We start from the raw sequence: 12,628 nt of genomic DNA on the forward strand, positions 1-12,628 counted from the left end.
TTCGTGCGAGGTGATGGCCACAAGAAACGCTGTTTTCCACAACAAGAACTTCAACGGAGCCGAGTGCAGAGGCTCGAACGGAGGTCCCATGAGCTTGGTCAGCACCACATTGAGCTCCCACGCCGGGGCCGGAGCCTTCACCGGCGGGAACGATCTGAACAGTCCCTTCATGAATTCTTTCACCAGACGATGAGACCACAAAGACGTCCGCCCCGTGGTTCTGGTGTATCGGGAGATCGCAGCAAGATGAATCTTGATGGACGCGTGCGCCAGTCCAGCCTTGGCCAGCGTCAGAAGGTACGGCAGTACCTGGGGAGCCGTAATCCGTAGAGGGTTAATCTTCTGTGCGTGGCACCAGACAGAGGACCTCTTCCATTTCTGTCCATAGCATTTAAGAGTTGAGGACGCCCTGGCCTTTGCAAGAACCTCTCTGCAGTCGGCCGGTATGTCGTATCCTCCAAACTCTAATGCTGCAGGAGCCAGGCCTGCAAGTTCAGCGACTTCGGGTCGTGATGGAGGATGGCGCCTCCTTCCCTGGAGAGAAGATCCGCGTCCACTGGCAGCTTGATTGACGGGGACGCTGACAAGTCCAGAAGGTCCGGGACCATATCTGTCTCGGCCACGCAGGTGCGACGAGGATCATCCTGCACCGTGACCTCTTGAGCTGGTTGATGAGCCGGATCAGTAATGGCAATGGAGGGAACGCGTATAGAAACAGGCCCTCCCAGGGGAATGAGAAAGCATCGCCCATGCTCCTCGGCTGGGGAAACCTGCTGGCGAACCTCCGGCACTTGGAGTTCGTCGCCGTCGCGAACAGATCGACCTGGGGTGTGCCCCACCGTCGGAAGAGGCGGTCCACTAGATCCTGTCGTAGTTCCCACTCGTGGCACGAGCGCAGCTCTTTGCTGAGCGAGTCGGCAATGGTGTTTTTTATCCCTGCCAGATGAAACGGCACCAGAAACATCCCTTGGGCGACGGCCCAATGCCACAGATCCTGCGCCTCCTTGGACAGGGCTGGGGATCTGGTACCGCCCTGCTTCCTGATGTAGAACATGGTGGTGGTGTTGTCGGTGAAGATCCTCACCACCTTGTCCTTGAGGGACGGAAGAAAGGACCCGAGGGCCCAAAACACTGCAAGGAGCTCCAGGACATTGATATGGAGGGACTTCTCCGTCGGAAGCCAAAGGCCTATCGCGTGCAGATTTTCGGTGTGCGCCCCCCACCCTTCCAGGGAGGCATCCGTGCTCACTGTCTCCTGGTGGCCGGGGGTCTGGAAGTCCATGCCCGCCGTCAGATGCGCGCGGGTGCCCCACCACCGGATCGCTCGTCGGAAACTCTCATCGAATGTGATCCTCTCCTCGAAGCTGCCCGTCGTCTGGATCCAGCGCGCATCCAGGAACTCCTGCAACGGGCGCATCCGGAGCCTGCACAGGCGGATGAGATAAATGCAAGAAGACATCATTCCGAGGAGGGACTTGATGGACCTCACCCTGGCCGCGTCCGCAACCAGCATCCGCTGCACCTTGCCCAGGATGGCCCTCGTCCTTTCCTCCGACAGAGAGGACAGAAGCGACACTGTGTCGAGCTTCGCTCCCAGAAACAGTGCGTCTTGTGCAGGCACCAGGTTGGACTTGGCGTAGTTTATGGAGAATCCCAGGTCCGTGAGTAGTTGGACGGTCCTTGCCGTGTGCTCCACGGCGAGCTCCTACGTCTTTGCTCGGATGAGCCAGTCGTCCAGGTAGGGGTAGACGTGGATCCCCTCTCGGCGCAGCTGCGCCGCTACCGGTGCGAGGCACTTGGTGAACACCCTGGGTGCCAACCTCAATGCGAAGGGAAGGGCTTTGAACTGGTAGTGACGCCCTTGGACCACGAACCTGAGAAACTTTCGGTGTCCCTTTAGGATGGGAATATGGAAGTAAGCATCCTCCAAATCCAACCACGACAGGAAATCGCCCTCCTCCAGTTGACCCAGGACGTGTTGGAGGGTGACCATCCGGAACTTCTGTGCCTTGATGAATTTATTCAGTCGTCGTAGGTCCAGGATGGGACGCCATCCTCCCGTCTTCTTCTTCACGAGGAAGTATCTAGAGTAAACTCCGGAGCCCCGAAGCCTCTTTGGGACGAGCTTGATGGCGCCCTTCTTGAGCATCGCCTTTACCTCCAAGAGAAGTTGAGGGACGTGATGTTCTTTCCTGGCCACAGGGGGGACGCGCGGGCACCTCCTTAGAAACTCGAGCGCGTGACCCTGAGCTAGGGCGTCCAGCACCCAACGGTCGGTGGAGATGGACTCCCACACGCTGACGAAGCTTGCCAGCCGGCCTCCCACCGGGGTGCTTCGGTGGGGGCCCGACCCCACGGCCGGTTCAATCCTGCTTCGACGAGGCTTTGCCGCCTTGTCCTCCTTGGCGATGACGGCGGGGTCCACCTGACTTGCCTCGTCCCCTGTAAGCTTCCTGTGACGATGAAGGGGCCGCTTGATGGTAGGTGGAAAATCTGCCGCTGGAACCTTTGGAGGCACCCTGTTTGCCTCCGCCGCTCCGAAAGGGCGGCCGCCGTTGCTGGAGAACCCCAAGAGCCCGGGCCGTCTCCGTGTCCGCCTTGATGGCTTGAAGGGAATCGTCCACTGTTTTCCCAAACAGGTTGTTTCCGTCGAACGGCATGTCCAAGACTCTGGTCTGCACGTCCTGACGGAAGTCAGTAGCCTTGAGCCATCCACGCCGCCTAAGGCACACGCCGTTGCCCAACTGGCGAAATCCAGTGTCAGCGATGTCCGTCGCAATCGTAATGGCGTGGTCCGACGCCACCTCTCCTTCCTGCAAGATTTCTAGGGCTTCCGCCCTCTTGTCGTCTGGTAGGAAGTCCAGCAAGGGGGCCAGTTTGTACCACAACTCCCTGTCGTAGCGGGCTACGATAGCCAAGGCGTTGGCCGCCTTAATCGTCGTCGCTGCCGACGAGATGACTCTGCGTCCCATCGTGTTAATTTCTTTCCCTCGCCGTCCGGCGGGGAGGTCGACGTAGAGGCCGCGCCCCCCCGCTTTCTTCCTGGCCACCGCGGAGACGACCGAGTCCGGGGTCGGCTGTGCCCGAAGGCACAAGGGGGCCGCGTCCGGGACCCGGTACTTCTTCTCGTACCGATCCCTTCTAGCCGGCGTCGTGGATGGGTTCTTGAGGTGGGCGAGGCCCTCATCCCAAATATCGTCTAGTGGAGGTACAGCGAGGACCGTCTTCCTCTTGGTCTCGCGCCGTTGATAAAGGAAACCTTCCTTCTTCTCTTCCGGGCAGAGCTGGAAAAGCTCGGATGCCCTGGCGATCATGGAGTGAAACGATCCAATCTCGTCGGGCGGGGAAGCCCGGGTGGGAGGTGACGACGGGAGATCCTCGTCGTAAACCTTCGTCGTCTGTACCCGTCGCGGCCGTGTCAGTCCCCGTATCATCCCCACGTGTCGTGGACGGGGAGGAGGGCTGAACAGGGCGCGATGGCTGAAAAGGAGGTGGAGGATGAATCCTTCTTCTCTTAGGGGGAGGGCTCCCAGAAGGGCCTGGCTCCGGGTCCCCCGTCGGGAGCGGCTCCTCCGCTGGTGGTAACGGCAGTCTCGTCCTTATCTCCGAGCATAAGGACTGTATAGCCAACAAAATGGCCGCCGAGTTGTCTTGCGGCACTGGTTGAGGGGAGTCCGACGGGCGGTCAGGAGCCCCATCGGCACCCTCGACGTTCTCGTCTCCTACGCGGGGTCCCTCCCGACGGGCTGGTCTTCTTCCACGCCAACGCCGTGGCTTAAGACTTCGATCAGCTCCTCCTCAGAGGTTGAGGCCGAATCCACGACGACCTCCTGCCCCCCCTTTTTCTTCTCCGTTGGAGGTTTCACGGGGGTCCTGTCGATGGGCATGAAAGAGGACTCCCTCCGCGGTGGCAGGGAGACTCTGGGCCCCGAGGTCGCCCCCACAGGCTGAGCCAGGGCCGCCGCGACTGTCTCGATAGAGGCCTTGGCCGGGTGGATTAAGGCTTTCACCACCTTAGGTGCGCTCACCGCCTTCTCCTTGGGGGGAGGGTCACCGCCTCGCTCCCCCTCCGATGGGGCCTTCGAGCTTGACCGGGGTCTCTCCAGGAGCTTCGCCGGGTGCTCGGCCTTCCTCTTACCCGAGCCAGAGCGTTGGCTCGTGGTTGATGGCGCCGGGGAGGATGCACCCTGCCTGGCGCCCGTAGAGCCCGACCGTTCGGCGCTCCCGGTGCCAGCGGACACGCGGTGCTTGGCCTTCTGTTGGACCCCCGTCGCCGGGGCGCCCTCAAAGGTCTTAGAAGACCGCTCGGACTTCTTCTTGCCTGACGGGCTCTTTCCTTCCAGCCAGTTGGCGAGACGTTGATGGCGGTTCTTCATGGTCCGCTCCGACATATTGCCGCAAAACGCACAGTCCTTCTCCACGTGCGTCTTGTCCTCATGTAGGCAGTAAAGGCAAAGGGAGTGTTCGTCCTCCTTAAAGACATTCTGAAGCTGGCATCCAGGGCAGACCCTGAACAGCTTTCCGGGCGTCGAGCTTCCCTTCTCCTGGGCCATGTCCGAGAAGGGCCTGAGAAACTTCTGGAGTCCTCGAAAAGCGTGGCTCGACTAAATCTTCACCCTTGAGGGGCGTAGACGAATCCAACACGGGTCCCCGTTGATCGGATGAAGAAACGGTGGAGCTTGAGGCTCTTTTGACCGAAAAAAGAGAATTTTTTCTGAGAAAAAACGTGAAAAAAGCACCAACGCTCGAGAGCAATAGCACGAGGATCCCAACACTTGAACGTGCAGTAAAAATCTGAAGATGGCTGCCAGAGGCGGGGCTTAGGTAGAGGGCAGTCATTGGCTGTGGTCAGTATGACGCAGAGATCAGTGATTGGTTACTACTACGAAAGACAGATCAGAAATGAAACTGATACTGATTTTTTCTTTACCGAGGATTCCCAGCCTGACGACGGGGAACATTCATGAGCATGTGAATCCATGCCAGACCCCATGCTGAGAAGGTAGGGTATGCTGCTTGCTTTGAGGTGGCCGTAGTCACCTGAACCACCAAACTCTCAGGAGTTGGGTGAGTGGACAGGTAGCCGGTGTCGCTACTGGATGAGCGGTATTTCCTTGACAAAGACTTGTTAACTACCGGTACAGACTCCGGGGAAGTCCAAGTAGCAGCCACCCATTTTTGTAAAGCCACATGAAATGGCAACACCGGGTCAGTGGACGGACCCTGATCCAAGATGTCTGTAAGATCATCCTGATCATACTCCACCTAAGGCCTGGACCAATCCAGGTACTCAGTAACTCTCAAAATCAGTCTCCTATAAGAGGAATTGGCATTCTCACCAGGCTCGGTTTTCCCAAATTCCATCTCAGGAGATTTGTTGAGACCCCTGGCATTATGTAAGAACTGACGCAGATGCTCAATTAAACTGTCTTCATCAATGAGACATTCTGGAGCATTAGGCGTCCCATAAGGCAGACCAAAAGGAACAAAGCCCCTATCAGACCTCTCTCCATCATCCTCTTCCTCAAAAATGTTTTGGAGAGACTGGAAAAACTCCTTCCTAGGGATAGGACCGCGCCTCTTATCAGGAATAGGCTTCACAGATTTAGCAAGAGCCTTTCTTGGAGGTTCCAGATCCCAAGGGGCATCCAACGGCAAATCCTGCCCAGTAGGAGCCGATGGTGTCGATGGCTCCGACCGGCGTCAGCGTCGAAAAAGGCGCCAAAGATTTTGAAAGGTATGACCCCAGGTAAAGACCCGACAGACTCAATCGACTAACATGGCGCTGATGGCGTTGACACATTCTTCGACAGCTTCTAAGGCTTCTACGGTGGCACGTCTCTGGCTATCCCCTAAAGCCTTGTCCGAACGGGACCTTGAACACTCCCGATTTTCTATCGCGCCGATTGCCCGGGCCGAGGGCGCAGTTGCATCGGACCAAGACCGTTCCTTGCCGGCTTCAACCAAAGCTGCGGACGGAACTGTGCAGTGAGACTAAAAAATCTGTAACATTTTCTCCCAAAAAGCCTCCAATTCCTCGGGGGTAGAGGATTTAGTGGAGCATGGCATCTTTTTTGGGTATCCGTCATCTGACGAGGATGGGGAAGGCGAACGGTGAGGCCGCTGCCAGGACCGCGTCGATGAAGAGGATGAGTGGCGCGAACCACTCCGGGACCTAGATCTTCTGGATGTTTTCCCACGAGGAGACTCTCGGTCGACATACCAGCCGATTTTGATTCACAGGGTTTGGAAACACTGCCTACCTTTAAATTTCCTCTTATGCTCCTGCAAGGCCTTGGCAGTCAATGACTGGCACTTCGAGCAGACGTCCGTGGCGTGGTCCTCGCCCAGGCGCCACAAGCAGATACGGTGCGGGTCCGTGATGGACATCTTGGACCCGCAATCCCAACATTTCTTGAAGCCACACAGCAGGGTCGTCGGGGTGGAAGATGAAGACATAAATCGTACAATATGAAGTTGAAGACACGAGGCGTGCCGAGTTCTCGAGGAAAACACGTTTGCGTGAAAAACAGAACTGAGGCTACAGTCGCCGTGCATGCTACTTATAACACCCGAGGACGTCACCCTCGACGGAGGCCTCCGAGGGATATCGTCCCGATGCCATCGACGCAAGGACGCCCTCTGCTGAAAAAAATTCCGAAGCAGCACAGCTGTGGACATTACATGTCATAGATGAAGAATATGTTGGAGGACACAATCCATTCAAAAGTCCTTTGGATTTCTCTTAAGGTTTAAATACCTTCTGAACTACTGTTCCCAAGAGTAGTAAAGTGAAATTGACTTTACCTACCTTTTTCTATGTAGGTGCAGCACACACCATCTTTGTGGAGTGCTGGGGGGTTACTTAGTAGCCCCTTTTCCTACTTACTCATGTAACATTTTTGTATGTTACCCTCATGACTTTAAATGGCTGGTGGTAGTGGTTTAATTTTCCTACCATTGTGCATTTTTTACCGCAGGCTGAACCTTCAACTGCAGTATAGCACCCGTGGCTGACCATTTTGTCAAAATGGCCCTGGTTGTCTTTTTCCGCCATTTCTTGCTCGTGAGGTTTTTCTTGGGTTTTACTCTGTGCGCCAAACCAGGTTTAACCCTTTTATTTGTTTTGCCTTTGGCGAACTTCAGTGTTGAAACCCGCCTCTGGCTCCAGTGTGTCTGGCAGGGCAGGAAGCGAGGGAGGTGCCCTAAGCTCCCTGTCCTTAGTTTCCTTGGTTACCTGAATGCACCCAGTGCTGATTGGCTGGCTGGCTGTCCTTCTAGGACAGCCACCCTGCTGTGTGAGTAACAGCTAGGCTGTGAATGAATTGGAGAAACCTGCATATAAGGTCAGGTTTCTTGGACTGAAGGCAGAGTCGAACACTGGACGAAACATCTGAAGGAATCATGAAGAGAAGCCTGCTGCATCCTCCTGGACCATTGAACTCCCCGGTGAAGCCCTGCTGCTGTGCTGAAACTGCTTTGCCGAATTGACTAGAGAAGTTCCGGAGAGGACCACTTCTTCCCTTGGGTTAGGACTTTCTCCAAATGGCTGACCTTCCTTGCTGCTGCTGGAACCGAGTACCAGGGGTCGAGAAATCCATAGTCGAGTGCATCATCTTTAAGCCGGACCAGAGCTCCAGGAAGATCCTGAGGACCCTCCCGAAGCAGGACGATTCAAGCCTGAGACACCTCACCAGAGTGCTGGACTCAGAAGCAAGGAAGCCCATCATGCATCCAACATCCACATAGGTTCTATTTGCCTGTAGCTAAAACCGCGAAGTGCTGCTGAACTGAAAAGAGCCTGTAGCCGCCAACGACCTTTGAAATGCAGTGCATGAGTCCTTCCTCTTGTCCCCACGACTGAGGCCCAGGAACCCAGGATATTCAAGACTGCAATCAGAATAAAAGCCAGCTGGATCCTCTTCTTCATACCTAAGGTACTATGCTGTCTACGGGGTACTTACCTCTTTTGTCTGTAGCTTGCATTATCTCACTGAAGACTTGCAGTAGCTGCTTTTTACATAGTTGACCTCAGCTCTGACTTTCACAAGCCTAACAGCTCGTGGCCCAACAGTGACTTTCTACAACTCTCTAACTTTGTGCAAGGCTTTTGTGCTATTTAAAGAAGTGCCTCAGCTCCATAGACATTCTTCAAATTGACTTTGGCTGTCCTGGCTCCCTGCAGACTCTTCTGACCCACTGACTGATTCTAACTATCCCGCAGAGGTGGTGCATAAGGTTAACTTGTATTGCTCGGAAAGATCGAATCTAGACTTCATTGGGAGATTGAAAAGTTCTGAATCTGAGAACATGCTTCTGAAGTGTATTTTTATTGTTACACATTGCCCTTTCTAAAGAAGGCTTATTTAAAACTGACCGTTAATTATTTTACTAGAAAATGTTGAGTGTAAGCGTTATTTTGATATTTGTATTTGTGGATTTTGATGCTACAGCTCACATTTACCCCTCTTGAGATAAGTCTGGCTGCTCAGTCACTCTACCAACTTGTGTAATACAGACCTATACCAATAGGTGGGTTACCTAATATCAAGAGGACAAGACTGGTGTAGTCTTCCACAGGGTTACTGCATACAATCTTGCCTAACACTGGTGCATCCTAATTAATGTCCTCATTGCCTGAAACCCACTTTCTCCTTTTTTTCCTGCCAATTTCCCACACTGCCAGGGCCCTCTAGCTGTCTTTTGCACTGTAAAAACATTGTTCTTGTTCACTAAATACAGTGGAGAAAGCACACTGCATTTCCCTTTGGGGATGACTTCACCTTTCTTCTTAAAAATAAATCAGAAATAATATTTTTAAAAAGTATACAGTCTTGAATTTTCAAAACAGGCTTGTGAAAGATGGGGCGTCTGTCAGTCAGCGGGGCCTCAGTCTTCACTTGGTTTTCCTGGACCTGCATGCAATGTATGGGCGATTTGGGCTTCCGGGTTCCCTTGTACCAAAGACTGTTGAGTTAAACTCGGGAAGGGGGGCTTGCAAGTTACTGCTAGAAGAGGTCACATTTGGGATTACTTGCCCTGTGGACATTTTTTCGGTGTATGGGGGTTCTGGGGAGTTACTCCATCTCTCTGCAATCATCCAGGCTAAATTGGGGCTATGCTAGTAACAAGTCTCTGCTAAGATCACAGTTGCAGTAGTGTCAGGAAATTCTAATCACAATGTCCCGTATCACGTAGCAGATGGCATTACACAGTCCCCTCTGTCACTCCATGCCCAACACCTACAGCAAGGCAGGGCACTTCATCACAGTCCACAGCCTACGGTTATTGAAGAGTGACATTCAGCTCAGTGGACCCTTTTTGAGTGAAGCAAGGAAGGTTTATGGCGGTATGGGGCATGGCAATAACTTATAGCTTTGTGTGGTCTTAGTCCAGAATAGTGCACATTGCAAATGCTTCAGAAAAAACCCGATCAGTTGGGCCTCTGTCACACCAACATCTATGTTTGAAAGATTATCAATACAACTTTTAAAACATAACACTTTGCCATATGAACACTTAAATACATTCATACTGAATTGTTTTCAATTCAACGTCTGGTATTATACACCATGTACAGCCTTCAACTGCAATTTAATTTCCATAAAAACATAATTTTACTTTCAAGACACTGTAGCAATTTATTAATTACCTGCAAAAACAAATAAGAGGGCAGCACACTGTCGAAAGAGGGACTGAGGTAAACTGGTTCTGTCATTTTCACACCTAGACCTCTGGAAAAAAATAAGTATTTTAAAATATCTTCATTCAGGCTGGCAATCCACAGAACTAAATAGAAAATTAATTGAAATTAATACCAACACTGACAAGCATGCACAACATTTTCACTTTATATATTCACTTTATATATTCCCAAGATGAGGATGATGACAAGGCATAAGCTGCATCACTTTAAAATGAACACAGTAGGACTATCCCTGCAGCAGTTTATGGGCAAGGGAAGAAGAGGCTCTGGAATCCACCTATGCCAGTCCCACTGGAAATATCACAACTACCTGAAAGATCACTTGGCACAACCACACTTCATGGAATGGTCAACTGTATTGCAAAGTTTTTGGACAATATCAATGGTGATGGGTTTTGCAGAAAAAGTGATTAACTATTAAGGCATGGGAAGCAAAAAGCACATGGCAGGAAAATTCATAGGAATTATGGTACAGAGTGCATATGGACGCTATTCTGTTGATAGAAATGACCATCAGTATAAGAGTACACAAGATCAAACTTTGAAAACCAGGAATTGTGGGAAAACAAAAACGTGAAAGGCAGCATGAAGATGGTGTGCTTGAAATATGGTTAAGATATTTTCATTTTTTTAAAATTAATATAATGGATTTATAGTGAGGTCAACACAAAATGATTCATTTGATATTTAAACGGTAGTTTGGCAACAGCACTTCACCTTGATGTACTAGACATATTACATTGCTATAATTGTTCTTTTATAAAAAAAAATTAAATTGTTTAATGTATTTCTCTTAATTTTTAAATGTTACATTATACTGATATTATTACAATGCTCCTACACCATGACCATGAAGTGCCTAGTCCACTGTTTATTAAAGGGGAGGTAGAGCTTATAAGGTAGGCTAAAAAAATGACCGATTAAAAAAAAAAAAAGAAATCACTCCAAAAGGGGGTCAATGATAAGTGCACGGTTTGCAAGAAAAACATTTTGTTGTATGCAAATAAGTCAGTGAGTTCGGAAACTATGCTCAACACGCCCATTTCAAGTTATATCTTTTATAGCCAAAAATGTCGAATTAGCATAAGCAAAGAATATCAGATATGCACGCGCACTGAGGAAGTGCCTGGAAGTGCCCGTTAAGCCTGGTGACTCTCAGCAGCTCCTGAAGCATTTGCTCCTACCACCTTACCCACATACCCCATTCTTCTGCTACGTCACACTCTGTGAAGCCCCACCCCCTTTGTACACTTCCTCTACAAAAAGGCACCTGCGTGCGCACAATTGCACGCACCGAGGAAGAGCCTGCTAAGCCTGGAGACTCTCTCCAGCTCCTGAAGCCTTTGCTCCTACCAGCTTACCCACATATCAAATTCTTCTGTTACGGTGTGTTTATACACGTTTGGACCTTACTATACTGGTCCTTTTGTTTGGACTGTTTACTTAACAGTTTACTTATGGCTTTGTTTTTCTTGTTTTAGTCACAAACTGAAGCCCCGTCCCGTGCCCCGTCCCCTTTTTACACTTCCTGTACAAAAAGGCACGCGCGCACTGAGGAAGTGCCTGTTAAGCCTGTTTGGCTTGGGTGGCGGGGTCACTCAGCGTGTGTGTTGAGCACGAGTAGTTTGTATTGTTTGTACCCCTGTGACTACCTGGCCAATCCTTACCCAAGCGTTCTCGCTTTGGGTTTTTTCTTTTGTAAGGTTGCAGGGTCTCATTGAGTGCAATAGCGCAGAGGCATTGTACCCTTGCTCATTTATATGGTAGGTTGTCCCTGCAGTAACTGTGCCCAATAAGCTGCCACCGTTTGTGGTGTGGTTGTTACCGTCTCACTTTGGCGCCAGCTCTCCTAATTTTACTTTGCTGGTTGCTCGTGCTGAACGCCATTAGCTACTGCTTGGCATCAATGCAAACTCTTTAGAGTTAGACTCTTTAATTTCAAATTTGTTGTTAACCCGTACCGTAGAAGGACGGGACATCGCACCACATTCATTCCACTTGAGTTAAGAATTATGAGTTGTGAGGTGATTGCAAAAGAACTTGGAGACATTATATTTTGTTATTCTTCTTGATATTCTGCCTCTTATTTTGCATTAGCTTTACTGCCACTAACTCATAATGGTTAAGGGGCTTAGAAGCGGCACACGCCTTAATGAGTTCCCTGAAACCAATCAGACGGACACTGTTTATTTGTCACAATCTCTTGAGCCTAATGAAACTGGAGAAGGGAATTCCCCATTGAAAACTCTTTTGCAGGCCCTGCCCATGGATCAAATAACATTGTCACATGGTCATCAAGGTACTCCTACTTCCCTGCTCAGTTGCACACATCTCATACAAACTCCAGTGTGTGTGTTCAGATTCACGCAACTCCTGTAGCCCAGCGAATGCCAACTAATTACGCCTTACATGAGGTGGATGATGTGGACACTTATGATCATCATACATAAGATACGCGCTCGACTAATCATCCAAGCAATTCTATGTCATCATACTCTGTAGAATGCTTCGATAATCACATCCCAGATGTATCATTGTATTAGAGTATCTTGCTGTCGGCGTTCTCTCGCATCGTCTGTCTCCCCCCCCGCCCCCTCCTATTCCATGGTGCTCTCTATCTCACCTATCTTCTCTAACTGCTTCTCTATTGACTATCCTGCTCTCCTCACTAAATCTGGTAGGAAAAGGTTTAAAAAGGACATCCTGGTCTCCAACCCAGGCCTCCCTATCGCTGACACCTACTCTAGTGCCTGCTCTAAGGAAACTCACCAACATCCTCTTTTTCGTGCCTTCGCCTGACCTATGGACCCTTCACATGGTCTCTGTGCTCTCTCCTTTTTCCTCTTCTCCCATTAATGGTGGCACCCGTTGGGATGTCCTCTTGGCCCCCTTCCACTCCTCTAAGGCCATCATTAATGTCTA

At 50.9% G+C, this 12,628-nt stretch overlaps 1 protein-coding gene across 1 annotated transcript in view; it reads right to left on the reverse strand.

The window, feature by feature from the left end:
- NSUN6 (NOP2/Sun RNA methyltransferase 6) overlaps positions 1 to 12,628 on the reverse strand; it is a 632,060-nt gene that overhangs the window by 439,146 nt on the left and 180,286 nt on the right. The window contains exon 6 of the mRNA XM_069648588.1: positions 9,653 to 9,734. Coding sequence (XP_069504689.1) covers positions 9,653 to 9,734 — 82 coding nt within the window. The remainder of the gene's footprint in view (positions 1 to 9,652; positions 9,735 to 12,628) is intronic.

Source organism: Ambystoma mexicanum, chromosome 2q, assembly GCF_040938575.1.
Source record: "Ambystoma mexicanum isolate Mex_15411 chromosome 2q, UKY_AmexF1_1, whole genome shotgun sequence".
In the NCBI taxonomy this organism is placed as follows: domain Eukaryota; kingdom Metazoa; phylum Chordata; class Amphibia; order Caudata; family Ambystomatidae; genus Ambystoma; species Ambystoma mexicanum.